General features: G+C 49.0%; 2 protein-coding genes across 3 annotated transcripts in view; one reads left to right on the top strand and one right to left on the bottom strand.

The window, feature by feature from the left end:
* The window catches only part of ARCN1 (archain 1), a 35,847-nt gene extending 28,063 nt beyond the window's left edge, over nt 1-7,784 (bottom strand). The window contains exons 1-2 of one of the 2 annotated variants that reach the window (XM_073566486.1): nt 7,614-7,784; nt 1,703-1,966 (exon numbers count right to left, since the gene is read on the bottom strand). In XM_073566486.1, coding sequence (XP_073422587.1) covers nt 1,703-1,966; nt 7,614-7,616 — 267 coding nt within the window. In that variant the 5' untranslated portion in view covers nt 7,617-7,784. Of the gene's footprint in view, nt 1-1,702; nt 1,967-4,427; nt 4,450-7,613 lie in introns of those variants that run through there. The other variant, XM_073566485.1, reaches the window with a different exon arrangement.
* The window catches only part of IFT46 (intraflagellar transport 46), an 87,796-nt gene continuing 70,321 nt past the window's right edge, over nt 7,459-24,933 (top strand). The window contains exon 1 of the mRNA XM_073566489.1: nt 7,459-7,482. The gene's annotated coding sequence lies outside the window, so the exon portion shown is untranslated. The remainder of the gene's footprint in view (nt 7,483-24,933) is intronic.

The following is a 24,933-nucleotide window of genomic DNA, read 5'->3' as shown; positions in this document are numbered from 1 at the left end:
ATTCATCTCCACTAAAAGCCCAGATCCTTAGATCAGGAACAGGACAGACATTTATAGGACATTTCATAACTCTGACCCCACAGCACTGGTCACTACTGAGCCTGTACATAAAGTGCTGCACAGATTCATCTCCACTAAAAGCCCAGATCCTTAGATCAGGAACAGGACAGACATTTATAGGACGTTTCATAACTCCAACCCCACAGCACTGGTCACTACTGAGCCTGTACATAAAGTGCAGCACAGATTCATCTCCACTAAAAGCCCATTTCCTTAGATCAGGAACAGAACAGACATTTATAGGAAATTTCATAACTCCGACCCCACAGCACTGGTCACTACTGAGCCTGTACATAAAGTGCAGCACAGATTCATCTCCACTAAAAGCCCAGATCCTTAGATCAGGAACAGAACAGACATTTATAGGACATTTCATAACCCCACAGCACTGGTCACTACTGAGCCTGTACATAAAGAGCAGCACAGATTCATCTCAGCTAAAAGCTCAGATCCTTAGATCAGGAACAGAACAGGCATTTATAGGACATTTCATAACTCCGACCCCACAGCACTGGTCACTACTGAGCCTGTACATAAAGCACAGCCACAGATTCATCTCCACTAAAAGCCCAGATCCTTAGATCAGGAACAGAACAGACATTTATAGGAAATTTCATAACTCCGACCCCACAGCACTGGTCACTACTGAGCCTGTACATAAAGTGCAGCACAGATTCATCTCCACTAAAAGCCCAGATCCTTAGATCAGGAACAGGACAGACATTTATAGGACATTTCATAACTCCGACCCCACAGCACTGGTCACTACTGAGCCTGTACATAAAGTGCAGCACAGATTCATCTCCACTAAAAGCCCATTTCCTTAGATCAGGAACAGAACAGACATTTATAGGAAATTTCATAACTCCGACCCCACAGCACTGGTCACTACTGAGCCTGTACATAAAGTGCAGCACAGATTCATCTCCACTAAAAGCCCAGATCCTTAGATCAGGAACAGAACAGACATTTATAGGACATTTCATAACCCCACAGCACTGGTCACTACTGAGCCTGTACATAAAGAGCAGCACAGATTCATCTCAGCTAAAAGCCCAGATCCTTAGATCAGGAACAGAACAGACATTTATAGGACATTTCATAACTCTGACCCCACAGCACTGGTCACTACTGAGCCTGTACATAAAGTGCAGCACAGATTCATCTACACGAAAAGCCCAGATCCTTCGATCAGGAACAGAACAGACATTTATAGGACACTAGATGGAGGCACAATGCTATCGCATCAGGAGGGCGGTAATGTCACGATGGGGGCAGGCTTTGCAGCGTTGAGAATCTCACCCCCTTGTGATCACCCACCTATCCACTCTCTCTTCCCCCATGTGCTGACTTCTTCCGTCTGTGCTCTCTTCTTTGACCTGTCTACCCCATGTGCTATCCCCCTTGTCTGCTGTCTCTCCTTCCTGTGCTGTGTTCTCATCTTAATAACTTTTTAACTTTACCAAATTCTTATGAAAACTGCACCCAATGTATTAGATATTTTAAGAGTCTGAGACTCCAACTCCACAACTCTGGTGTAGACAGTATGTGACGTGACCAATCAGAGCAGAAGCATTCCCTGAACCTGCAGAGAAGCAGTAATGGTATGATGTTATGGTGGAGTCTGCAGAGCCATACGTACCACTCTGGAGAAGAGTCTCAGGGTCTCTAGGTCCTCGAGGATGTTGCTGTTCTTGGTGGTGATGAGAACCATGTAGAGTTTCTCCATGGGCTGGTATACGTAGCGCACACTTTCAGTTTCCACAAAGGTGTGCTGTTTTCCTGTGTTCATTAATTTCGGGAAAGCAGCCAATAGTCCTTCAATGCGAGTGCGGGTCATCTCCACAAACTGTCGCGACACTATGGCCTTCCCGGCCTTCGTACAGACCGCGGCAGCTAGCAGCACCTGAAAGAGAACGCGCTGTTAGCAAGGCTCCGGACAGTGACACGTGCCTACTCCTATGGGTGACTGTGATCATATCCAGCCCCAACACTGACAAAGCAACAGTCTGCTCCATCTAAAAGGGAACGGTCATCAGAAAATTACTTATTGTCTAAATCGGATTTTTATGTTAAGTGTATTTTTTTTTTACTTTGCGAATGTTTTTCCCTCATACACCTATTAGGTCACTATTAGACCCTCACTTCCTGATTCATACAGCGGACTTTTCAGCAGTCCCATTATCATTACAGTCAGGATTACAATGACAAGTGTCGATATCACAGGATTCACTATTCACAATAAGCGATGTCACAGCTCACCTTCCCCGCCTCCCTTCACACTGACTATACCCAGATTAGAGCATCACAAACAATAGAGCAACACAATCATAAGGTCAGAAAAGATAAGAACAACTTTAATTGTTAAAATATTACATAGACAAACAGGCAAAATAGGGCTAGAAGTTGGAACATGATTATTCCAGCATCATACATGAGGCCCAGGGTAGGTTTGTCCAAAGAAAGCGTGCACAATAATCATAGTATCTAAGAATATACAGACACACAGTGACTCATACATAGGTATATAGTAACACTCTAATATATGGTAAATGAGTCCAAAATAGTGTGCTGGGGACCGGACCATTATACCGTATCCAACACCAAAATATCATCACAGCATAGCAGCATAATAGTGTATATTCAAATACCTTATACAGCACCTTCCTGGACAGTCCTACCATCCTGGTGTCACTGTGTGTCTGTATATTCTTAGATACTATGATTATTGTGCACGCTTTCTTTGGACAAACCTAACCTGGGCCTCATGTATGATGCTGGAATAATCATGTTCCATCTTCTAGTCCTATTTTGCCTGTTTGTCTATGTAATATTTTAACAATTAAAGTTGTTCTTATCTTTTCTGACCTTATGACTGTGTTGCTCTATTGTTTGAGATTGGTTCTCTGCAGTTGGTCATATACTGTCTTGATGAATGGTGGTTCTGCTGGATTTTTCCTTCTTATCCTGTTGATTTTGGTAACTGTTTCCACCGAATATGTTCATTGGATTTCCCAGATTAGAGCATGCCCAGGTTATACTTCTATACAAATAGGGCCTCATTCATTATGACTGATGTCTTGTAGGCCTTAAAGAAGCACTCATCCTCTCAAAGGTTTTATCCTCTTACTATATTCCAATCATCATATTATATAGCACTGTGTACGTACAATTGCAATGTTAAGAGGATAAAGATTTTTATGGGAGGAGGAGGAGGAGTGCTTCTTTAAAGGAATCTGTCACCTATTTTTCCGCATACAAGATGCGGCCACCGCCATCAGGGGCTTATCTACATTATTCTGTAATGCTGTAGATAAGCCCCCGATGTAACCTGAAAGATAAGAAAAACAAGTTAGTGTACAGTTACACCTAGCGACTCACCAGCGATCCCGACCAGCGATATGACGCGGTCAGGATCGCTGGTGCATCGCTAGGTAGTCGCTAGTGAGCTGCCACACAGGCAGATCTCACCTGCGACATCGCAGGGGTCGGGGGTCGCTACTTACCTGTCAGACGCGGCGATCCTGCGTCCTCCCGCCCGGCTCTACGCGTCGCTCGTCGTCACAGCAGGAAGCGCCGCAGGAAGTGACCGACGAGGAATGATCCAGGACCTTCTCGCGCGATCAGCGATAACCAGCGGGGGAGCCGGTCGGAGGTATCAGACACAGCGATATCGCTGCTACGTCACAAAATCGGTGACTTTACAGCGATATTGCTAGCGATATCGCAGTGTGTAACGGGGGCTTTAGATTATACTCACCCAGGGGCGGTCCGGTCTAGGTCCGATGGCTCCCATCTTCTAGCGAGGACGTCCTCTTCTTTCCTTCCTGTCGTGGCTCCGGTGCAGCAGTATACTGCAGTGCGCAGGGAAAGGTCAGAGGCCCAGCGCCTGCACACTGCAGTACTTTACTCTGTCTTCAACAGGGCAGAGCAGTGCGCCGATGCAGCGACGGGAAGCAAGGAAGAGGACGTCCTCGCTAGAAGATGGCAGGCACCGGAATGCGACACCCATCGGACCCGGACCGCCCCTGGGTGAGTGTAATCTGACTTGTTTTTCTTCTCTTTCAGGTTACATCGGGGGCTTATCTACAGCATTACAGAATCCTGTAGATAAGCCCCTGATGCCAGTGGCCGCATCTTATATGTGAAAAAATAGGTGACAGATTCCCATTAATAAAAGGAAGAGCTGGAGAAGGATGCCCTGAATTTATCAAAAAAATCCCTTTAAATCTGCTTGTGCAGGAAAATGACATTGTGGCTGGTGTATTGCGATTGGGGTTAGGCTGAGTGGCGCCACCATGTGTCTGGCAGAATTACTAGAATTTATGCGAGAAAAGTATGGTCCAAGTGTGATAAGCACCACCTACCCGCCTGCTGCCGCTCCTCTGTCCTGTTGGTCGGGTCCTCTGCAAGTGAATACCGCAGCCAATCAAAGGCCGCAACGTCAATCCAAGCGTCAACACTGATTGACTGCAGCAATCAAGTCCCAACAACATTGGAAAAAAAAGTAGAGGGGACTTAGCCTTGGAGATGGAGGGACAGCGGGAAATCCTCAGGGTCAGTGAGTACTATTACATAACACTTCGGCTACACTTAAAATAAAGGGTAAAAAAATGCAAGAAATTTAGTACATTAGAGATGATTGTGGAGAATGTACAGAGAACGAGGAGTTATAAACGGACTTCACAAGGGGCTGTCCAGCCACATGAAGAGCATTCATCAGATTGGTAGTAGGCCAGCCCCCTTCTGCCTCCGCATTAGGAACTGGGGCAGAAAAAGCACTGGAAGCTTTCAGACAGCGTGCCAACAATCCGGAAGTGGCAGCGCTTTGGACGGCGCGTATGTTCGCTGCCATATATTCAACGCAGGGGAATCCGCATGTGATCGCTGAACCGAGAGGAGTTACTGTGTCCAATACATTCTACTGCGGTCTGGAGAGACGTGCCTCATGTCCGTCCCCGTGGGTGATCCGCAGGCGTCTGTGGACATCGGGTTTCTAGAAATCCCATCCACTATGCAGTAACATCTGGACGCTGTGGGTTGGGTGCTGCAGATGTGCACAGTGTCAGACCCCCAGCGATTACAGACCGTCTGCACATACCCTCAGAATTTAAGCATTAGTAACCAATTTCAATTGATGCACATAGAACCTCGCATTCTAGGACTGTGTAGTGGATGGGATTTTATGCTCCGCCACGTACGTACTGTGGAACGGCAGCAGCACGTCCAGTATAGGCAGCCGCTCGCCGAGCAAAGACAGATTGCCAAGGTCCCAGCACCTTGGTGACCACAGACCACTCACTACACAGCTGCTGAAGACCCCAGCCTCAGACACTCCACACCAGGAATGAATGAGACGCATTAGAATGACTTCAGAATGATTTGCAGTGCCTGCGAGGAGCGCTCCAGGAACGGGGACACACATGCAGTACAAGGGGAAGGCTGCTGAGCGACCATCCCACTGACGCACCCCAACGGCTCAATGACACCAGGCGGAGGAAAGACATGCCCATCACCCTCCTGTGGGGCAGACAGAAACCTCCCCTGGATGAAGGGTCTGGTAGAAATCCACCATTTATCACACAGCAGACAGGATTACCGCGCGATCGTCTGATGGCGCTGACTGACAGTAGGAGGAGAACCTATACGGACTGAATACTATTCAATAGGGCAGCGCCAATGAGAGAGCTCTCACACATACCGAATCTGCAGCATGCGCTTCACCTGTGCGTTATGAGGCTCACCGGATCCAGGCTGTGGGTGCGCAAAATGTCTCCCGTACAGAGCCTCCATAGGGCACCCAAGCGTATGGGTACAGTCAGTAATCGCTGCGGGTTGGACGCTGTGTCCTTGTGCAGCGTCCTGATGCATAGTGGATGGGATCTCCGGAAATCCCATGCCCACTATGCATCCACAGACCCCCGCAGCGACAGGCTTGTGGAGTCTCTCCAGACTGCAGCATGTGCATTCTAAATCTCACCCATGGGTCACTGATCACATTCACCTGTGCTCAATCGCCGGCAGCGGACACGTGCTGCGTCCGGACAGCCACAGCCCCTCACTAGAGGAACGTGGATCAGGCCACTGCTAACACTGGCCGCCGGGCACACGACAAGTGACCTGTATGCTTCACCTATCCACCAATGTGCACTGCGGCCATTACACCCGGGCAGCGTGTGCCACAGTCATCTCACCCAGCAGCAGGCACACAATCATTGCAACACTGCAGACAGTCAGGTCACCGCTGCCACTGTCAGAGGAGAATAGGGGCCAGACTGCCAGGTGACTATAGGCAACCGGCCCCGCCATCAGCCCCCGCCGGGTAACTACGGGCGACTGCAGACCCTGTGGTGGTCACCTGTACTTACCTGATGGGGGGGGGGGCTGGTCGCCCATAGTTACCCGATGGGGGGGGCTGGTCGCCCATAGTTACCCGATGGGGGGGGCTGGTCGCCCATAGTTACCCGATGGGGGGGGCTGGTCGCCCATAGTTAACTGATGGGGGGGCTGGTCGCCCATAGTTACCTGATGGGGGGGGCTGGTCGCCCATAGTTACCCGATGGGGGGGGCTGGTCGCCCATAGTTACCTGATGGGGGGGCTGGTCGCCCATAGTTACCTGATGGGGGGGGCTGGTCGCCCATAGTTACCTGATGGGGGGGCTGGTCGCCCATAGTTACCCGATGGGGGGGCTGGTCGCCCATAGTTACCTGATTGGGGGGGGGGGCTGGTCGCCCATAGTTACCTGATGGGGGGGGGCTGGTCGCCCATAGTTACCCGATGGGGGGGGGCTGGTCGCCCATAGTTACCCGATGGGGGGGGCTGGTCGCCCATAGTTACCCGATGGGGGGGGCTGGTCGCCCATAGTTACCTGATGGGGGGGGCTGGTCGCCCATAGTTACCTGATGGGGGGGCTGGTCGCCCATAGTTACCTGATGGGGGGGCTGGTCGCCCATAGTTACCCGATGGGGGGGCTGGTCGCCCATAGTTACCCGATGGGGGGGGCTGGTCGCCCATAGTTACCTGATGGGGGGGGCTGGTCGCCCATAGTTACCTGATGGGAGGGGCTGGTCGCCCATAGTTACCTGATGGGGGGGCTGGTCGCCCATAGTTACCCGATGGGGGGGGCTGGTCGCCCATAGTTACCCGATGGGGGGGCTGGTCGCCCATAGTTACCCGATGGGGGGGGCTGGTCGCCCATAGTTACCTGATGGGAGGGGCTGGTCGCCCATAGTTACCCGACGGGGGGGGGGGGGTTCGGCCCCAGTGTTGCTGGTCTCTCTCTGGTGACACTATGTAGTGACATTCCAGCCTGACAGTCACCCTGCACGGTGTCACGGCTGCCGTACAGAACAATGGCCGTCCCAGGTCCACACCGTGCCTCCCGCTCCTCTGTCCCCGGTCTGCCAGGCGCACACTGACGGGTGAGCCAAGCGTCGCACGTCCTGAGAGCAGGCGCAGCGACACATCCTCAGAGACCCCGGAGCTTCCCAGCCCCACGGACACAGTGGTCAGCTGTCCAGCCCTCTCCCCGGTGCCCGCCTATACCGCTCACCATGTTTGCGGGAGATAATGCCGGGTCCTGGGCCTGTCTGCTGATCGGCCTCCGACGGTCACCGCACAATATGGCAGCACCGGAGCCACGTCTTCAACAGGAAGCTGCGTGAGATCCGGGAGGAGGCAGACGGCTGGCACGTGCGAGGGAGGAGGCGACCGCTGACATCTTTGTCATGGGATCTGCCCTTCCTGCTGCCAGTAGCTGATGTGTCACTGCGGGCGGGAGGAGGAGGAGCGCGGTGCGGCCACGGTCCGTGCAGGGGCAGAGCGCGGTGCGGCCACGGTCCGTGCGGGGGCAGAGCGCGGTGCGGCCACGGTCCGTGCGGGGGCAGAGCGCGGTGCGGCCACGGTCCGTGCGGGGGCAGAGCGCGGTGCGGCCACGGTCCGTGCGGGGGCAGAGCGCGGTGCGGCCACGGTCCGTGCGGGGGCAGAGCGCGGTGCGGCCACGGTCCGTGCGGGGGCAGAGCGCGGTGCGGCCACGGTCCGTGCGGGGGCAGAGCGCGGTGCGGTCACGGTCAGTGCGGGGGCAGAGCGCGGCCGGTCACGGTCAGTGCGGGGGCACAAAAGTTGCGGATTTCATTCTAATAGGGTGCTTAATGTATGCGTTTTTAAGCGTTTTTGCAGGGGAAAATTGCGAAAAATCCTGAATGTGTGAGCACAGCCTTATTTACTCCATCCAACAATGAAAACCACAATCGGCTTTTGAAGCAAAGACGCTGCCCGGATCTGACGAGAACCCGGCATCTGACACGTGTGTCAGGATTTGGAGAATTTCCTTTCAGTTTCTGCTCCAAAACGTCCCAAAAACCTCTGTGCGCACAAAACCAAAGAAGGAACATTTCCTGGTTTCCATTTGAAAAACTCATAATTTTCAACAACCCAAAACCAATTGCATATTGCATTCCGCGGTCTCTGCAGCAGTGCCGTGCCGGCTGTGTGACCATTATGTGACCCTGCCACCCGTCACTGGCCTCCTTACTGGATAGGTGATGGCTGCTCACACTGCATCTAAACTTCCATTTTTCATTACATTTTCAGGGTACATGCCCAGAATCTGGAGTAGCGGCGCTTTGGACACCGAACCCATTCACTGCATCCAAAGCGCTGCTGGCTATTGAGCGCAGGGGAATCCGCATGTGATCAATGAACCGGGCGGCGGATTCACCGCATCCAATACATTCTATTCATGTAATATCTGTTGCAGTGACTAGAGTCTACATGTCCGTCTCCATGGGCGTCTGTGGATGCATAGTGGACTCGGGATTTCTACATATCCCATCCTCTATCCTGTAACATCTGGGCGCTGCACGTTGGACACTGCATAAGTACGCAACGTCAAATCCACAGCAGTTTCTGATCGTGTGCACATAGCCATAGAGAAGGGAAACGGAGTTCTTTAGAAGTCGGGATCAATTCATCAGGACTGGTGTATTGCAAGCTCACCTCTACTAAGTGGCATGTGCTGGCAAATACTGGTGGATCTCATGACTTCCCTGTTTGCTCCCCAACTCCACCCATTTCACCAGAGCTGATCCAAAGTAGTGTGAAAAAGCCAAAAGATTTTGTTGGGTTCAGCCAACATTAGTCTCATTTGTAAGTGCAGCTTAAGTATCAAAAAATACATTGACATTTACACTGACCAGTGGCAGCATATACACCACACCGTGGACTGACGAGTGGCAGCATGTACACCACACCGTGGAAACTGCGGCAGCATGTACACCAGACTGTGGACTGATCAGCGACAGCATGTACACCAGACTGACCAGCGACAGCATGTACACCAGACTGGACTGACCAGCGGCAGCATGTACACCAGGCTGTGGACTGACCAGCGACAGCATGTACACCAGACTGTGGACTGACCAGCGACAGCATGTACACCAGACTGTGGACTGACCAGCGGCAGCATGTACACCAGACTGTGGACTGACCAGTGGCAGCATGTACACCAGACCGTGTACTGACGAGTGGCAGCATGTACACCAGACCGTGGAGTGACCAGCGACAGCATGTACACCAGACTGTGGACTGACCAGTGGCAGCATGTACACCAGACTGTGGACTGACCAGCGGCAGCATGTACACCAGACTGTGGACTGACCAGCGGCAGCATGTACACCAGACTGGACTGACCAGCGGCAACATGTACACCAGACTGTGGACTGACCAGCGGCAGCATGTACACCAGACTGTGGACTGACCAGCGGCAGCATGTACACCAGACTGTGGACTGACCAGCGGCAGCATGTACACCAGACTGTGGACTGACCAGCGGCAGCATGTACACCAGACTGTGGACTGACCAGCGGCAGCATGTACACCAGACTGTGGACTGACCAGCGGCAGCATGTACACCAGACTGTGGACTGACCAGCGGCAGCATGTACACCAGACTGTGGACTGACCAGCGGCAGCATGTACACCAGACTGTGGACTGACCAGCGGCAGCATGTACACCAGACTGTGGACTGACCAGCGGCAGCATGTACACCAGACTGTGGACTGACCAGCGGCAGCATGTACACCAGACTGTGGACTGATCAGTGGCAGCATTACACCAGACTGTGGACTGACCAGCGGCAGCATGTACACCAGACTGTGGACTGACCAGCGGCAGCATGTACACCAGACTGTGGACTGACCAGCGGCAGCATGTACACCAGACTGTGGACTGACCAGTAGGTATTGTCATTCTGTGTCTTCTTTTTGTATTTCAGTCAGTGGGTGGTGTGAACACTGTCCGACCGACTTGTTCACATTTGTGCATGTCACATATTTATAATCCATTTTCTCCTTGCTTATGCTTGGCTTGAGAGACCCCACCTCTCTCTTGTGTGACATGCACATAAAAAGCTGTCTTACACCACGTGCCCATACTATGAAGCGCCTGTCTGGGTCCTGTTCATTTAGACAATGTTCACATGTTCAGGTTTTAATACATTAGATAGGGACTGTTCCATTAAGGGTTACCTTGACGTGGTGGAGCAGCTTGGCATATATTTTTTTGCAAAAAAATGTATCGACTAAATACCCTGTATTTGTTGTCATCTTTTCACCAGCACTTGCTGATCATTGTTTTGTTTTACTGCAGGGTATTTCTGCACATTTGTCATTCTGTGTTTTCTTTTTTGTATTTCAGTCAGTGGGTGGTGTGAACACTGTCCAACCGACTTGTTCACACTTGTGCATGTCATGTGTTTTTAATCTGTTTTCTCCTTGCTTATGCTTGGTTTGAGAGACCCCACCTCTCTCTTGTGTGACATGCACTTAAAAAGCTGTCTTACACCACGTGCCCATTCTATGAAGTGCCTGTCTGTGTCCTGTTCATTTAGACACTGTTCACATGTTCAGGTTTTAATATATTAGATAGGGACTGTTCCATTAAGGGTTACCTTGACGTGGTGGAGCAGCTTGGTATACATTTTTTTGCAAAAAAAGTATCGACTAAATACCCTGTATTTGTTGTCATCTTTTCACCAGCACTTGCTGATTATTGTTATGTTTTACTGCAGGGTATTTCTGCACATTTGTCATTCTGTGTTTTCTTTTTGTATTTCAGTCAGTGGGTGGTGTGAACACTGTCCGACTGACTTGTTCACATTTGTGCATGTCACATGTGTTTTTAGTTATCAGACAGAACCTGATTCAGGAGTCTCTTAGAGCACTGATGCCTTAATCTTCATTTTCTTGCTCAGAGGTGGCGGGTGTGCAGTTGGTCATGCGTGCACGGGCTCAGGATCCGGGGCCCCTGACTCACAGCTTTTTTTTTTAATTACAGTGAAGTTGCGCGGGCCCTGAGGACGGAGAGTGGGTTCAGTTGCTGGCTGCATGTGCAGAAAGTTGGTTGTTTTCAGGGCCCACCAAGGGATTCACCGGCTCTCCAGTAGGCCGGTGCAACCATGACCAGGAGTATTATCATAGGCCCCTTCATGTCCCTGGAGAACAGTCAGTGAAATTATTTGCTTTTTTTCCGCACCCTAGACTGCTCTGGTTACTTTGGAGCTTGCTAAGGTCGCCCATGATGCCACTGGAGAGATATCACTATGGATGCAGTATACTACACTGCTCAAAAAATAAAGGGAACACTTAAACAACAGAATATAACTCCAAGTAAATCAAACTTCTGTGAAATCAAACTGTCCACTTAGGAAGCAACACTGACAATCAATTTCATATGCTGTTGTGCAAATGGAATAGACAACGGATGGAAATTTTTGGAAATTATCAAGACACCCTCAATAAAGGAGTGGTTCTGCAGGTGGGGACCACAGACCACATCTCAGTACCAATGCTTTCTGGCTGATGTTTTGGTCACTTTTGAATGTTGGTTGTGCTTTCACACTCGTGGTAGCATGAGACGGATTCTACAACCCACACAAGTGGCTCAGGTAGTGCAGCTCATCCAGGATGGAACATCAATGTGAGCTGTGGCAAGAAGGTTTGCTGTGCCTGTCAGCGTAGTGTCCAGAAGTTTTAGGCACTACCAGGAGGCAGGCCAGTACACCAGGAGATGTGGAGGGGGCCATAGGAGGGCAACAACCCAGCAGCAGGACCGCTACCTCAGCCTTTGTGCAAGGAGGAGCACTGCCAGGGCCCTGCACAAAATGACCTCCAGCAGGCCACAAATGTGCATGGGTCTGCACAAATGGTTAGAAACTGACTCCATGAGGATTGTCTGAGTGCGCGATGTCCACAGATGGGGGCTGTGCTCACAGCTCAACACTGCGGCCCTCCAAAGAAATGCTACCCCACACCATTACTGACCCACTGCCAAACCGGTCATGCTGAAGGATGTTGCAGGCAGCAGATCGCTCTCCTCGGTGTGTGACCCAACCTGGAAGGAGGACATGAAGAGCGAGGACAGCAGCACACGGGGAGGGAGGCGTAGCACCCCTTCAGTCAGGAAGAAGCCATGTGGTAGTTGCAGACAGAAGGCGGGCAACCGTTCCCCGTAACGCCAACATGATGGAAATTGCCAGTCCAACTGTTAGGTCACAGGCCATATATTGAACAGTCTGGAATCGCTGTCAGATGTCTGATGTATTTGTGGCCTACAAATTGTGGCAATTCAGGCCTACATTCCACTATATTTGCTGTCTGTTACCCTAGTTCTCTACACTAATTTGGGGTAAAAAAAATACAGGCCACATTTAACAGTCTAGTATCGCTGTCAGACGTCTGATGTATTTGTGGCCTACAAATTGTGGCTGCTCAATACTACATTCCACTGTATTTGCTGTCTGTTACCCTAGTTTTCTCCACTATTTTAGGGTAACAATACAGGCCACATATTGAACAGTGTGGTAGCTCGGTAAAAATACTTTGGTTTCAAGTCGTTGTGGCTGCTTCATGACTGTCTTAAATACACCAACTACTACCACCATCATCATCTTCAGCCTGGAGGCAGTCACTGCGCAGATAGAAAGTCTGAGGCGCAGTGGGTGAACGCTTGGGCGGTGTTGTACTCTGTCTCTGGATTACGAAGGCGAAATGTTCTAGATGAAATCATGACTGGAAGAGCCAGAGCATGTGGAAGAGCACAGGGCCAGGACTCGCAATAACTGAAGCCTGGTGTTCCTGGGCCGGATTCTGACAAGCCATCACCTACTAATATTGAACTGGTTGGACGATGACGTCAAAAAGGAGCCACTGCATATTCTATAACAGAAGCTAGAGATTTTGACATTTCGGCTCTATTTCAAGAGGTGTCAATGGGAGAGCGTGGTGGTCGTAGATGTGACTTCACCACCACCCGAGCTGCCATCTCTCCACCACCCAAGGTGCCGCACCCCGGACCTTCTGTCTCTTCCCCATTATCCCGAAGAATGTAAGTCCCCAAGGACAAGGTCCTCTCCCCTCTGTACCAATCTGTCATAAATTTGTTCACTGTAAACGATATCTGTTACTTTGTATGTAACCCCTTCTCATGTACAGCACCATGGAATTTATGGCGCTATATAAATAATAATACTATGTGGGTGTTTCCACTAGACAATCCATCCAACATGTTATTGAATCAAAATGTTGTTTTTCTGACAACTCTGTTCAGCTGTATACAAACTATGCCAAATTGGTAGCTAGACCCCAGTGGGTCTTGGCACACTGTCATGTTGACTACAAGCCACATGTTATCTTGATCCATAATCTCACCTATACTTTACCAGCATGATGAATTAATGGGAAAAGAATGTGGTATTGATGGAGCTGTTGTTTTCTTGCCAAAGAAATTCAATAAGACCAATGAGGTGGTTATACGCACACGGAATGGAGAAATAGCAAAGATAACAATTAGTTTCACATTTGCGTTAAACACACTTCACCAGCTTGCTTTTACTTTTACAACATTATATTCCGAAGCCTTGAAGAAATAGATGAATATATTGTGAAGCAAATAGTTATGAATAATTATCACCTAAATGATGTTACATAAGTCAGAACATACACAATCAATCAGTGGGGAAAAGATTTTCCACCGAAATTTTGAAGCATGAGACTAGTGTCATCTTGTGGATTGATATGAGCCACAAAGTCCTTCAAAGTGAAACTGTTCTGGATGTAATGTTCAATTTTCTATCGAAAATTGGAAGAACATGCCTTCTATGTTGCTTGCATTAAAGAACTGATTGGCCAGATATGTACGGAGTCAGGATGACCGGGCTGCTGCTACCTGTGCTGCGCTGGGTCTGGAACTGTCAAGGCTGCGTCCCCTGTTTCCTGGGGGAAGGAATTGTAGAATGGACATCCCATTAGTCCGGAAGAGGGTGCGTGTTTGGACAGGGAACCAGGCCGGAAGGTGAGGGAAAAAAAACGCAAAGCAGGAGTGAGTCCCCAGCTGTGAGTGTATGAGCATGAAGGGGGACAGTGCACTACGCACCCGAAGCGCCAACGCTGCGTCGAACTGCAGAAGACAGAAAGACCTGGTGACCTAGAGGTAGGGGGCCAGCTTAAGAGAAAGCGGGCATGACAGCAGAGATTTTGGGCACGGACAAGCAGCGCATAGGAGGCTGAGCAGCGTGCTCCGTCCTTAGAGCACTGGCGGTGAAAAGGAATGTTCCCGTTGGCTCCCGCCATTTAGCGAGGCACCGTGTGCCCAGTGACCACCAGAGAGTGAGGCACTGTGCGCTCCTTGACCGTGAGAACAGCGCACGTGCTCAGTAGAGAGAGCCAGTTCATGCCACGTGTTCAGCGTGGATATCCAATACTTATAAGGCACAGAGGAGTGACAGAGGACGTTGGTATTGTCTGCAAGGTACTCCCTCAGCATTTTCCCAAACTTTGCACTCCTTGTGAGAGTCCCCCGTGCCATAGGGCCAGGGTGATGGGAGGGTCTGAGAAAACTCTCCCTGAACTTTGCCAGTGTTCCACTGCCTCTGCTGGATTGGAGTTGTGTCTCTCTCACCTGTACTCCTTGCTTGGCCAACGAACTGTCACCTCTGCTGCCAGCGTTTTCATATGGGAATTTTGTTTAATAATTCCGCAAGAAGGTCCCTTTGGTCGTCCAACATTTTAGTACACCTGTCTGCCTCTGGAATAAGAGATATAAAGTTCTCCTTGTAGCGTGGGTTTAGATGCGTCACCAATCAGTATTGCCCGTCACCCAAAATTTTGACCACGTGAGGGTGATGGGAAAGGGAGCGGAACATAAACTCAGTCATGCGTGCAAGACTGCTAACAGTTAATACTTCCTTGTCCTCACCAAGAGGACGAATGACCATGCTCTCCACCTCCTCGTTGTTCTCAGGCCTCCACGACTTTCGACTAACCTCAGTAATATAATTGTAAATACATTATCTCCCCCACCTCATTGTAGATTGTAAGTTGTCATGAGCAGGATTTTTTTTGGGGTGGGGTTAATTATTGTTATCATTGTTACTTAGCGTCGATTGTAAGTTGACATGAGCAGGATTATTTTATTTCTATATAATTATTGCATTATTGTTATTGTTGTTCCTTCGTGTAGATTGTAAGCTGACACGAGCAGGGTCGTTTTATTTTGGTTTAATTATTGTATTATTGTTATCGTTGTTACTTAGGACTTTTGTGTTTGAAACTGTTAATCTGTAAATATGTTTGCGCTATATAAATAACTATAAATATTCATATTATAACACAGAGAAGCAGGATGGAGATGTTAATTATGGCGTCATTGACGCTCACCATCTTGGTGGATTCCTCAAAGTTTTGGAGGATGGTACATATGTCTGACATCCATGTCCACTCCTGAGATCTTATGTGTGAAGTCAGAACTGAATACCGACAACCTTGTTGATGCTGGTAGACTAGTCACCAACTACCCTCTTCTGCTCACAAATCCTTTCCAACATCTGCAGTGGAGAGTTCCAACGCCTGGGTACATCACACAACAGTGGGTGAGCCAGAAGCTGCAAGCGCTGCTGAAGCATGGCAAGGGCGGATTACTCTGCAGGACCCTGCTGTGCTGGTTGTCATGGTGGTGGCTGGATGAGGTAAAGTTTCTGTGTGGGGTCAGGAGGGTTTTACAGTGTGGACGTAGCAGGGCCGTGAGTGTTCGAGGTGTACGGAGCGGATCCGTGTGTGTACGAGGTTTACGGAGCAGAGCCGCATGTGTATGAGGTGTACAGAGAGGAGCTGCGCGTGTACGAGGTGTAAGGAGTGGAGCTGTGTGTGTACGAGATGTACGGAGCGGAGCCGCTCGCGTACGAGGTGTACGGGGTGGAGCCATATGTGTACTGGATGTACGGAGCGGAGCCAAGTGTGTACGAGGTATACAAAGTGGGCTTTTCCCACGGACACAGGAGTACACGGCAGAGCCCCGAGGAGCACTTTAAAACTCGCACATGACGTTCCACTGGAAGTGATGTGCTGGACGCTGACCGGAAATTAGGTAATTTCATGAGGAGATTGTGACAGAACCAGGAATGCTTCAGATCCATCACCATGTCCTCCTACGACAGCACGTACAACAGGATCGCCTTGGAATCGGATGCCGGCCATGTGAGCGGATCATGATTTGTCTTGCACCGGGAGGCTCAGGTGGGCACTACAATGGGAGCCGGGCTGCTATAGTATCTTTATAGAATCTTTCTTTCTCTCTCTGTTTCTTTCTTTCTCTGTTCTTTCTTTCTATTTGTTTCTTTCTCATTCTCTGTTCTGTCTTTCCCTCTCTTTTTCTTTCTCTCTCTGTTCTTTCTTTCTCTAATATCTTTCTCTCTCTGTTCTTTGTCTCCTTTCTTTCTTTCCTCTCTTTCTTTCTCTCTGTTCTTTCTTTAGTTCTTTCTTTCTCTCTCTGTTCTTTCTTTCCCCTCTTTCTATCTCTGTTATTTCTTTCTCTATCTCTGTTATTTCTTTCTTTCCCCTTTTTCTTTCGTTCTCTCCGTTCTTTCTTCCCCTTTCTTTCTCTCTATCGGTCTGTTCTTTCTTTCCCCTCTTTCTTTCTTTTTCTCTCTGTTCTTTATTCCTTTTTTTCTCTTTCTTTTTCTCTCTCTCTCTATTCTTTCTTTCCCCTCTTTCTTTCTTTTGCGCTCTCCCTCTGTTCTTTTTTTCTGTCCCCTCTTTCTTTCTCTCTGTGTTCTTTCTTTCTCTTTCTTTTTCTCTGTTCTTTCTTTATTTCCCGTCTTTATTTTTCTCTGTTCTTTCCTTCCCCTCTTTCTCTCTCTGTTCTTTCTTTCGTTCTCTGTTCTTTCTTCTTTCTCTCTCGCTCTCCTTTCTTTCTTTCTCTTAGTACCAGTCATTGTGCCCACAGTACCAGCCACTGTGCCCGTAATGCCAGCCACTATGCCCCTAATAGCAATCAGAGTGATCAGCAGTGCTAAATGGGTGCGGCTGGGAATGGACATGGGTGTGACTAGTTGTGAAATTGGTGTGGTAGGGGCGTGGCCTAAAACTTGCGCCGCAGCCTTTGTCCCTCTTTCCCTTCTTCAAAAGTTGAGGTATGCTAATTATTTACCTATTCAAATTTACCATGTGGAGCGCCACGAAGCTGAGGCGCAAGGAGGAGAGCAGCGCTGTGGGAGGCGCACGGGAGCGTGTCCTCAGAGTGCGAGCGCCGGTGCCACTGTGGGGGAAGAGAGGAGGAGACAGACTGACTGTCAATCAATGTGTGTGGCGCCGGCCGGACGGTTGCTGCAGCCGCAGCACCAGCGTCAGTGTGTGTCTGTGAAGTCACTGTGGGCCGTGCCCCATAACTAAATGCTGCAGCTCAGAAAAGTGCGGACAGTGGATGGATCCTCTTGGTCTGGCCTGCCCTGCCTGCTCCAGGTAAGAGTACCAGAGCTGAGCAGGACTGAGGGCCTGGGACCGAGGCAGGCATAATTTTGGGGGGCTCCTGGGGGAGAACTGAAGCATGGCAGGCATGATTTTTGGGGGGCTCTGTCCTGGGGGAGAACTGAAGCATGGCCTGGCTGCTCATGAATGGGGGGCCCCTGGCCTGGGGAGAAGGGAAGCATGGCCTGGCTGCTCATGAATGTGGGGGCCCCTGGCCTGGGGAGAACTTGTAGCATGGCCTGGCTGCTCATGAATAGGGGCCCCTGGCCTGGGGAGAAGCATGGCCTGGCTGCTCCTGAATGGGGGGGGCCTGGTCTGGGGAGAACTTGAAGCATTGCCTGGTTGCTCATGAATGGGGGGGCCCTTGGCCTGGGGAGAAGCATGGCCTGGCTGCTCATGAATTGGGGGGCCCCTGGTCTGGGGAGAAGCATTTCCTTGGCTGCTCATGAATGGGGGGCCCTGGGGAGAAGCATGGCTGCACATGAATGGGGGGGCCCCTGGGGGAGATGCTTGGCTGCTCATGAATGGGGCGGCTCATGGGGGGAGAAGAAACATGAATTGGGCGGCCCTCATAGGGGGAGAAGCAGCATAAATTGGGGGGGCCACATGGGGAGTTGCAGCATAAACTGTGGGGGCCACATAGGGCGAGAAGCACTATGCCAAAAGTAGACCGCATATGGGAGAGAGCATTATGAAAGAAAAGGGAAATGGGGGTGCCTATATATATTACCTGGAGGCTGTCTTGGGCTATATATGTTATTTCTAGGCTATGCTGGGCTGTATATATTACCTGGAGGCTGTGGTGGGCTGTATATATTACCTGAAGGCTGTGCTGGGCTGTATATATTAACTGGAGGCTGTGCTGGGCGCTGTATATATTACCTGAAGGCTGTTGCTGGACTGTATATATTAACTGGAGGCTATGCTGGGCTGTATATGTTATTTGGATACTGTGCTGGGCTGTATATATTAACTGAAGGCTATGCTGGACTGTATACCATATTTTATTTGGAGGCTGTGCTGGGCTGTATATATCACCTGGATGCTGTGCTGGGCTGTATATATTAACTGAAGGCTGTGCTGGGCTATATACCATATTTTATTTGGAGGCTGTGCTGGGCTGTATATATTAACAACTAGAGGCAATGCTGGACTAGTGGGCTATATATGTTATTTGGAGGCTGTGCTGGCCTGTATTTATAATTTGGAGGCTGCAACTGGCAAATAATAAATACAGCCCAGCAGCACCCTACAGATATTATATCCAGCCCTGCAAACCCTCAATATTAGATAACAACAAATAACTTTGTTACCCTATGAAGAGCGGGGGCGCCCCAAAAAATATTTCTTGCACAGGGGCCCACTACAGTCTGTGTCCGCCCCTGGCTGTAGCTGACTTTTTAAAATGGGTACGCAGAGCGTTGTACTTTTCCTAGCAGATCTGGCAGCTCTGTGTTGCTTTTCAAAAAATGTTGACCAATGAAGTTAAGCACATGAACCAGGCATGGCACGTATGTGAGCTCGCCTTGCCTCGCCATAGAGCAGCCACCAGGTTCCAGCCATTGTCACACACAATCATGCCTGGCTGTGGGTTCAGCTGTGACAACCACAGAGCTGTACACAACTCTTCATCAATACGCTATGTTGACAACATCCTCGTCCTTTGGGCTGCTTTTGAATAATAATGTAATGGGTATTTTCTTTATACATAAGGTGGGGGGAGACCAGATTACATTTTTGGACATTAATATTTCTATATCTAAGGATGGTTTCCTGAAAACATCTCTTTATCGAAAACCCACTTTAACCTATAGCCTCCTGAGATGGGAGAGCTACCATCCCCCCCCCTTTGAAACGTGGGATCCCGAGGGGGCAGTTCCTCAGAGTCAGAAAGAACTGCTCTGATTGGGGTGACTGAGTCACAATCGAGAGATATGTGGGGGAGATTTAGAAATAGGGGATATCCTGTGAAGGTTCTAGAACCCACCTACAAGCATGCAAAACAAGCAAGAGGACATCTTTGTTGGCTCCAAGAGAAAAGGATGATCCTAATAACATGACTAGACTTATAGGCACATTTGATGACCAATCTGGTAGAATTATGGAAATACTCAAGAAACATTGGGCGATCCTTAAGACTGATCGTGATTAGAGTTGAGCAACTTTGGTCGGATCGGGTTTCGTGAATGAAACAAAATTTGAGTCGGATGAAACTGGTCCGACTAGGGCAAAAAAAAAGTCAGAGTTTCGTCCGAAACCCGACCCCAATGCAAGTCAATGGGGAATAAAAGTCGGCATTGAGTGGATGAATGTTTTGTTTCATTCGGGTTTCACGAAACCCGATCCGACCAAAGTCGCTCAACTCTAATCGTGATATATGTAATTTCATCACCCCTAAACCATCAGTCACCTATAGGAGGGGTAAGTCAATTAAGGACCAGGTGGTAAGGAGCCACTAGGAACCTTTAAAGAAAGAAGGAACATGGCTGCAGAACAGAGCAATGGACACATTTAGATGCGGACATTGCAGTTTCTGCAAATTTATACAGTATGTCCATCAAAAACATTCTGTAATGCATATACTAAAAGAATCTATAATATCAATTGTTTTGCAAATTGCAAAACCACGGAAGTGATATATCTCTGCATTTGTTCCTGCCCCCTCAATTATGTGGGAAAAACGAAGCGTGAATTGCATGTCCGTATTGGTGAGCACCGGGGTGACATCAGACATGGCAGGGATTCTCCCCTTGCCCGCCATGTCAATTGGGTACATGGGGGTGATGACAAACAAATTTCTTTTCGTGTTTTTGAGAGAGTTGAGCCCGCAGTGAGACAGGGAGATTGGGACAGGAAGATCCTACAGCGGGAAACACACGATCTTCTGGCTTGATTTGCAGAGCCCTAATGGCCTAAATGAACAATTAAACTTTACAAGTTATCTTTAATCAATGTGGTTCCTGACATACCCAGTATACTCTTTGTGTGACTCTCTTTGAGCAATGACAATTTTGTTGCGCTTATTATAAGTTTGTTATTATTTTCATTTTCTGTTGCTAGGATACATGGTTTTGATCCATTACCATGTTTTTGTTTTAATGAGGTTATGGCATTCAATATATGGAATATTAGGTCTCTTTAAAGGGAATCTGTAACCCCTTTTTTAGAATATGAGCTGCCGGTACCGTCATCAGGGGCTGTAATGCTGTAGATAAGCCCCTGATGTAACCTGAAAGATAAAAAAAGAGTTAGATTATACTCACCAAGGTGTCCGTTTCGGTCCGATGGGTGTCGCCGTCCGGTCCGGCACATCCCATCTTCATATGATGCTGTCCTCTTCTTTCCTTCCTGTCGTGGTTCCGGCGCAGGCACACTGCTCTGCCCTGTTGAGGGCAGAGCAGAGTACTGCAGTGCGCAGGCGCCAGGAAAGATCAGAGAGGTCCGGCGCCTGCGCACTCCAGTATTCTGCTCTGCCCTCAACAGGGCAGAGCAGTGTGCCTGCGCCGGAACCACGACAGGAAGGAAAGAAGAGGACAGCATTATATGAAGATGGAAGGCGCAGGACCGGACAGTGACACCCATCGAACCGAAACGGACGCCGGGGTGAGTATAATCTAACTCTTTTTTCTTATCTTTCAGGTTACTGTAGATAAGCCCCTGATGGCGGTGCCAGCAGCTCATATTTGAAAAAAAGGGTGACGGATTCCCTTTAATGTGTTATTTGAACTACTATATGCAGCATATTCCGGTCTGTAAATATTTTCCTGTATATATTATTAGTGATTTATTTTGCCCATTGAAGTGTGTTATGTATATAGCACTTCTCTACCGGTTCCAGTATCTTTTAGTTCCGGCTGGTGGAATGCAAGATGCGTTCCATGGAACATGTGACCGGATGTTTGTAACGAATGTTGCCGGGTAACGCCTGTGATCTTTGGCCCCCCTGTTTATGACGTACTTCCGGTATTTGGAGCGCATTATGAGTTCCATTTGGACACCGTTTGGAGAACAAGTTTACCTCTTATCCGCGCGTAATATTTTAATGACGGCGCTGGACGCGCATGGAACATGCCGCAAACTGCATTGATCTCCAACAGGGCCCAGGCAGAGGGCCCGCATTCTAACAGGGCCCACATGGTATAAAACTTCCAAAGTATTATAAAGTAGACTATTGACTCAAATCACAAATTGTTCCAATTCAGTGGGCTTTATATGTTTTTGTTGTGTTCACTCCTTTAAGAGTACCTGTCATCAGGATGTAGTACCACAAACTAATGGCATGTGTGTTAAGGTGCTATAACGCTAATTTAAACCCATCTAGTTCTTGTAAAAATCCATTTGACTGCTTTGGAGAAATCTAAAATTGAAACTGTGCTCTGAGTTTCAAATGCAGTGTGGAGGGGGGGGGCTGCACTTATAGCGCTACTGCTTCTATGCCTTTTCCCTGCCTGCTGCCTGTATCTGATTCACCATTCACTGATCACCAACTACCATACTCATGTTTCAGTGACCTGAAGGTCAGGGATAAGAGGCAGGCAGTGGGTGGGTAATATGGAGAGAAGCAGGAGATCTGTAACAGTAGGGCCCACCCACTGCATTTGCAGCACATTAGCATACAATTACAAGTATGGATTTCTCTAAAACAGCAAAACTGATTTCTACAAGAAAGGTAGGGATTTAAAGTGCCGTTACACACATGCCATTAGTTTTGGTTCTAAAATCCTGATAACATTTTCCCTTTAAGGACGCAAGACAGTTTGTGAGTTTTTTTTATTATTTATTTATTTATTTTACAACTAAGCTGGCCCAGTTAGGGATCTGTGTACTGACAAAGTATATTCGGTGCATCTTGTTTCATTGTCACACCAAACTTTCATTCACCAATGGCTGATATCCATGATTACAGGGCAGTACCATATGTCTGGCCACTGATTGTTTTCTAAACTGTTGTAGTGCCATTGCGCAGCCACGCCAACCACACATCTACTTGCTGCACACTGGGTTTTAGGCTGGAGTCACACTTAACGTATAAAAAATTGGTCTGATTCTGATGGCCGAGAATCGCATAAGTGTTCTCCGTATGGTGATCCGTATGTAATCCGTTTACAATGCGATGATGCGATTTCCTCGCATCTAGTATCCGTGTAACATCCGTATATAATGCGATTTTAACATGAGCTTTTACATAGATCAGCTCTCTGTCAATGACACATCATTTTAAAATGAAATATTCTTCTAAAGCACATATCTATAAGGGGGGATATACAGTTTGCAACCAGGACGGTGCTAAGATGCGACCGTCCCAGCTGCAAACTACTGGTGAATGAATGAGATGCTGCCAGCGCAGACTCAGTGACTAGCGGTGACATCACTGAGTCTTTGCTCCCTCACTGGCTGAACTGCGATGAACTCTTGAGCGTGGGAAAATCCACTGGCGCGTATAAAACGGCCCAGAAAAAAAACGGTGATGAGAGCTGCCCCATAGATTAACAGCGGTCCGAGTGCTATGCAATTATTTTTTTTTTGTAATTGAAAGCGACAAGCCAGCAGGATGGAGAAACGTTGCAGAATGGAAACAGGGGGCAGGATTGCAGACACGGGGGCAGGATTGCAGACACGGAGGCAGGATTGCAGACACAGGGGCAGGATTGGATGTACGGGGCAGGATTGGAGACACGGAGGCAGGATTGGAGACACAGGGGGCAGGATTGAAGACACAGGGGGCAGGATTGAAGACAAGGGGCAGGATTGGAGACACAGGGGGCAGGATTAGAGACAGATAGGGCAGGAACACCGTGCTGCCCTCCAAAGAAATGCCTCCCCACACCATTACTGACCCACTGCCAAACCGGTCATGCTGAAGGATGTTGCAGGCAGCAGATCGCTCTCCAGGGCGTCTCCAGACTCTGTCAGATGTGCTCAGTGTGAACCTGCTTTCATCTGTTAAGACGACACGGCGCCAGTGGCGAATTTGCCAATCCTGATGTTCTGTGGCAAATGCAAAGCATCCTGCACAGTGTTGAGCTGTGAGCACAACCCCCATCTGTGGACCTCAGGCACTCAGACCATCCTCATGGAGTCGTGTTATGAGTTCATTTTCCCCTTCACCATTGAGGTCTGATGAACTCCCTCTTCTGGTGAAGGAAGGTAGTGAGGCTGATTACCAAGCACCTGAGCTGGGAGAGGATGACTGGGCGACGGGGATCTCTGACTGGATATAAGGCAGCCGACGCCCTTCTGCCTCGCTGGTGATTTCTCTGTGGAATTCTAGGAGACCAGTCTGATTCCTGCTCCTCAAAAGCTAAGTTTTCTGCTTTGCCTTTTTGCATTTGTGTTTTGGTTTTAGTTTGCCTTGCTTTTCTGGATTCTGCCGTTCCCTGCTGGGGTGAGCTGAATTCCTTTTTGTCGGTTTGCTCTGTCTTCAGAAAATACCTGAGTACTGACATAGTCTTTTTGAAGCCTAGCGTCTTCAGGGCCTTTTTCCCTGTCAGTCTGTTGGCTCTTATTTTGATAGGGTTTTTCGCGGATTGCAGACAGCAGCCTTCTTATCCTGTCCTATCTAGTTAGCTTGGGCCCCATCATTTGCTCAGTCTATCTTTCTATCTGTGTGTTTTTTCTTCTTGCTTCACCGTCATTATATGCTGAGGGCTGCATATTGCTTTGGGGTCTGCTCTGGGGCAGTTTAGATTTCCCTTTCTGTCTTTAGGCTAGGCAGTTCTCCGGCTGTGATCGAGGGGTCTAGGGCATCGTAGGAACCCCCCACGGCTACTGCTAGTTGTTGATAGGTTCAGGGGTCTGCAATCCGATAGCTGCCAACTTCTCTGGTTTTCTGGACTTAGCTAGCATTTGTTTTTGCCTCCTACGGTGACTCATTCATAAGAGTCGGTTTCTAACCGTTTGTGCAGACACATGAACATTTGTGGCCTGCTGGAGGTCATTTTGCAGGGCTCTGGCAGTGATCCTCCTGTTCTTCCTTGCACAAAGGCTGAGGTAGCGGTCCTGCTACTGGGTTGTTGCCCTCCTACAGCCCCCTCCACATCTCCTGGTGTACTGGCCTGTCTCCTGGTAGCGCC

This window comes from Dendrobates tinctorius, unplaced genomic scaffold (assembly GCF_039654945.1).
Source record: "Dendrobates tinctorius isolate UK_male_01 unplaced genomic scaffold, ASM3965494v1 ptg000018l, whole genome shotgun sequence".
Classification (NCBI taxonomy): Eukaryota; Metazoa; Chordata; class Amphibia; order Anura; family Dendrobatidae; genus Dendrobates; species Dendrobates tinctorius.
Note: the sequence above shows the minus strand (reverse complement) of the source record. Positions and strands in the feature narration are given on the sequence as shown.